The 4,843-nt window shown below is 37.6% G+C and overlaps 1 protein-coding gene across 1 annotated transcript; it reads right to left on the bottom strand.

The window, feature by feature from the left end:
• Positions 1-519: 519 nt before the first annotated feature.
• LOC113231724 (aquaporin-like) lies at positions 520-1,807 on the bottom strand. The gene has a single exon (XM_026466206.1). The coding sequence runs from the start codon at positions 1,387-1,389 to the stop codon at positions 625-627; it is 765 nt and encodes a 254-aa protein (XP_026321991.1). The 5' UTR covers positions 1,390-1,807; the 3' UTR covers positions 520-624.
• Between the last annotated feature and the right edge of the window lie 3,036 nt (positions 1,808-4,843).

The raw sequence follows: 4,843 nt of genomic DNA, 5'->3' as shown, positions 1-4,843 counted from the left end.
TAAATCGCAAAGATCTGAGGGGCGCTGCGTCTGTCACCCTGAAACATAAGTTGTCCCAGAACCGGAACGTAGCAATGCTCACATTACTGCTTGGAGGCAGAAATAGGTAAGGTGCAAATATTTCCCTGGGCGAAGGCTTTGACAAGGAGCTCTACTGCTACTAAAATGCGTAACTAGTATCTCTAACAGTAAGGCCCCATTGACTTTGCACTTAAAAGTTTCGAAAGCCTACGTTTTATACGTTAAGTATATTTTTTATTATTATTATCTAAAACTCTATGCGTGACTGTACCAGTTAAACAACTCAGTATATAATATGCCACTTACATGCGAAAATGCTGCGACTTTACATAACTAGACGCTATAAACACTGCTATATCTGTACCATACACCTGTTGCAGCTGTTATCAAAAATACTATTAACAGCGTTAATTTCCTTTTCATTCTCATTAAATTATCACGAAACATTAACAGAGCAATCTTTTGAGTCTCATCTGTTACGTAATCATATAGGTACAGTGAAAGTCTACGAGAAATAAACTATAATCCTCAGTTTAGTTAGTTTAATGTTAAAATGAGTTCACATAATCTTTTAAACATTTTACATTAAATGTACATTGTTTATTATTCTAGTTTTTTTCTCAAAAACATAAATTTATAGATTAAAGTCGGTAGTATCCCACCGATTAGTGGTCCCACCCAGTAAACCCAGTGGTCCTCCCATCTTCCAGTCCACAATGCCGGGGCCAAAGAGCGTACAGGGTTCATAGAAGCTCCGGTTAAAGGTCCTCCCGCTAACGATAGTCCGGCGATGGCCAAACCAAACTTAATAGGAACAGAATCGGGCTTATCCCTATTCACCGGGTCCCAAACAGCACAGTTCAAAAAATTAAGCGCGGTAGTCAAAACTATCTCAATACCTACAGCTTGAAGTGTATTCAGCTGTGGATGCACTTCCGTCATACAAACTCCGTTTTCTTTTACTAAAACCGGAGACAATGTCGTCAAGATACCGAATCCTAGAATAGCGCCAATGCTTTCAGCAATCACATACGCTATCGCTTTCGATATAGAAATACTGCCATATAGTAAGGCGGCCAACGTTACAGCTGGATTCATAAATGCTCCTGATATGTGACCGAATATTTGGATATTGAACATGACCACAAGACCGAACCCAAAAGGGGCATACATGGCGTTCTGATACGGGAGAGTATCTATTGGTATCGTGGTCATACATCCCACCAGAAGCAATAAAGTCGTCGATATGAGTTCAGCTAAAATCGGCCTCCAATTTGAGGAACACCATTGCGCTACGACACCTTGCTCTTCACTAATCTTGTTGTCTACAATATTAATGATTTGCGGGGAGGACTGTGGCATCGTCATGCTCACAATAAAAAATATATGAACCCTTCACAAAAATTATAAAAAATATATAAATAGCTTTTGATTTCGTTGTCTACACGTCACAATCAATTTATCAAAATCATAGCACCGAAAAGTTGTTTAACATTCACAGCCGTTTTAGTTTGGTCATGGTCACTTATTATTTAATGATAAAACTGCCGATATATTTTGAGCACTTGAATTTTACGAGTGTATAAGTAGTCCCGTACACACGACTGTCTCGCGTCCGACGTGAGGTATAAATATTGATAACATTGCCCACACTGCCACTGCGCTCATGTCATCGTATTTAGTACGGTAGATAGTATTGTTATCTGCCTTCGCTTTAACACCGCAATAAACCACCGAATATGGAAAGTACATCAACATCTTCATATGATTTATGAAGCAACCAGCATTTTATCATTATTATTATTCTTGCTTTTTTTGCTATTCCTTGTCACTATGGCGTCCAACCTTTGACCATATGCCATTTCAATTGGGTTGCCAATTTTAGGTTTCTAAACATGGAAATTCAATGAATGACAAATGACATTTTAATTTGTATAAAGACAACAAACTATAGACTAGTCATAAAAAAAGGTATATGTATCATTAGCGTAGCCCACTACGATCATTAGGTATTTTAGAAAAAACCTAAAAAACTAGGACTCTTGTAACGTTTAGCAAAGCATAAGTTTGAACTTGTTATAAACTTCGTTATCAAATTTTTCAATTCATCTGAATAACCCTATAAGATCATATAAATTTAACTTCACCTCAATTTTTAGTTCATGTTCTCGCATTTTTTATAGCAATAACAAGATTTAAAACCTGTTTTTACGCTTACGCCTTTGTGACTTCAAAAATGAGGTAAACATTTACTGCTTTTTATAAAGATGCAAAAGAACCGTTTCTTGTTTTCCTCATATTATTTTTGTACTTCCTTTTATTACAAGGTCATGTCTTTTATTATAATTATTTTAGACACTATCAAGAGAAAACATTTAACTTTTTTTCACATCCAACATTGCTTTCCTCTCCTCCTAGTAGCCTAATGGTTTGACGTACCGCTTCTCAGGCGGAGACCGTGGGCTCGAATTCGGGCATACAATTTTGAGTTTTTCGGAATGTAAGTGCTAAATTTCATTTGAAATGTACTGTGACGTTACAGTGAAAGAGAACATCAAAACATAAATATGTATATATATATATATATATATATATATATATATATATATATACACATACATACATACTGTGTAGCCACAGTTCCTCCGCGAATGGGCTAGGGCCTCTCGTTTCATCTTCGACTCGTCCTCTCTTTTGGTCTGTAGACCTAGTTCAGCAAAATCATCTCACTACCTATTACGTGTAAAAAAGTATAAAAAAGGCGGGTTTTAGTACTTACAGTTTATCCATACGTTACATTTTTAGTTTACGTATTATTACGTTTTGAGTTTCCTAATTATTTCTTACCTGTTTAAGCTGATGGCTCCATAGCCAATGGTCAATAAATAAATAATAAATAATAATCTATTGCGTGTTACCATCTGATAGTTTACTGGTCGTTGACTTCTCAGTGCCGTACCCACCTGTCTTGGTATCACCACTTACTGTACCTATTTTTACAGCAAAACAATACTGTTGTGTTCCAGATGCAAGGGTAGGGAGAGCAAGGTGCACAGGGATGGCATTCCTTTTCTGTACATCTGGGGCACCCTGGGCAACAATAATCAGCGAGTACCTTACACGGATTGGTAAATTCTTTCACCATGATAGCAAGCATTAGTGTGTGCCATCAATACAACAGGAAGAAGATCACTGGCCCACAATTTACCATATCAAGTGAAAATGCTTTCAATCGGCGGTAAATGCATCTTATAAGTGGATGGTGTATAATAGCCGGCTTATGAAAAAAAATTTCATATTTTATTACAATTCTGTAAAAAATCTGTAGAGAAGAGAAGAAGAGCAGTAATAACATTTTTATTCAACAAAGGCAAAGTTACGTACTAATAAGTCATTCGAAGCGTTGCAATTCAATGTTTTACGTAGACATAACTATAAATTTCAAAATTCTAGTAGTACTGCTACTTTGATACAAAAATGCAATCAACCTACTTCAAACAATTGAGTAGATTTAATTGCCATGACATAGCAATAAAGATTTTCTTTGTGATAAATTGTTTGCTAAAAATTAGTTTGACAAAAGTGTGTCATATGTGTGTGTAAACAAGGTTCACCGTATTTTCTTATAGAATATTTTTCCCATCTTTAAATTACACTCAATGTTCGTTTATTTACCACAATTTGCAGATTACATGCCTCGTTAGCTAGTAATTAACTTTGCTGGCATAAAACAAAATGTTACGATCTACTTGCAAAGGTTAAAATTGTTGTTGTATTAAATTATAATTTTGTATCAAGTGTATAAAGACTACAATGTTAATTCTCTTCTAAACAACTGCAAGGTCGGTTGGGGTCAAACGCGTTTGAAAAGCGATTGCGTCTTTTTAAAAGGTTACCTACGCTGTCAAAACAAAACAATTAGACAACGTCGCCCTTCAGTGGACGGGACACTTAGGCGCCTTCAAATTTGACGCTTATAGAAGCACTGCAATGGCGCCACTGTGGCGTAGTAGCCGCGCCACTACTAATCTTCTTACAATATTTAGAAGCGCAGCTGCAACACCATAGTCTCGCCCCTGGTAGCATAAAACCTCCTTGTGAAAGACTTAGTCCAGGGAAGTACTGCCACCTTACCAATTTCTGCAGCCAAGTAGTAATGTGAGTATTACTTCGTACCGGTTTTCAAGGGTAAGGGTGTTGGTGACATTACAGGCACCTGGGACTTGTCAACTTATGGCTCAATATGTTGGGAGCAGTGGCAGTGCCTCTCGGATCTTCGCGATTTAAAGCACTGAGTAGTACTGCAACGCTCTGGTCAGGCGTGTCGCTTACCACCAGGTGCATGACTTATTCGTCCCGTCGCTTAGTACCATTTAAAGACCTGGAGCGCTTCTATAAGCGTCTGATTTGAAGGCGCCTTTAATATCCACTGCTCTCCATCAAACAACAAGCGTGTCAGGATTACAATTTTCCTGTAATTTTATGAAACGCAATTACCCCGTCGACAATTTCACGGTTGGCTAGTAGACCTCATAATATTTGTTAGTATATAATATAATTTTTCATTCACTCTTTTAAATCTGTGGCCCTACGGTTTGCACTGTGAGTTCCGGATGAGGAAGTCCAGGATAGGACCAATTCGGGAAATGAACTTTTCTAAATCGGTTCTAGTGTGGGTGTTCTGGTACTCATAGATCAATTCCCAAATTTCAGAGCAGGTAATTGATGTGCTTGTGTACACATTTTTTCGGGACAGTTGCTTCAGCTGTATCAGCACAAATCCGGTCGTGTATGTGAGTAGTGCTGCCACGTATGGGATAAC

Source organism: Hyposmocoma kahamanoa, unplaced genomic scaffold (genome assembly GCF_003589595.1).
Source record: "Hyposmocoma kahamanoa isolate Upper Pololo Valley unplaced genomic scaffold, ASM358959v1 66, whole genome shotgun sequence".
NCBI classification, from domain to species: domain Eukaryota; kingdom Metazoa; phylum Arthropoda; class Insecta; order Lepidoptera; family Cosmopterigidae; genus Hyposmocoma; species Hyposmocoma kahamanoa.
Note: the sequence above shows the minus strand (reverse complement) of the source record. Positions and strands in the feature narration are given on the sequence as shown.

Coding starts and splice junctions, on each gene's coding strand:
- LOC113231724 (XM_026466206.1), bottom strand. CDS start 1,389: ATGACGATGCCACAGTCCTCCCCGCAAATCATTAATATTGTAGACAAC.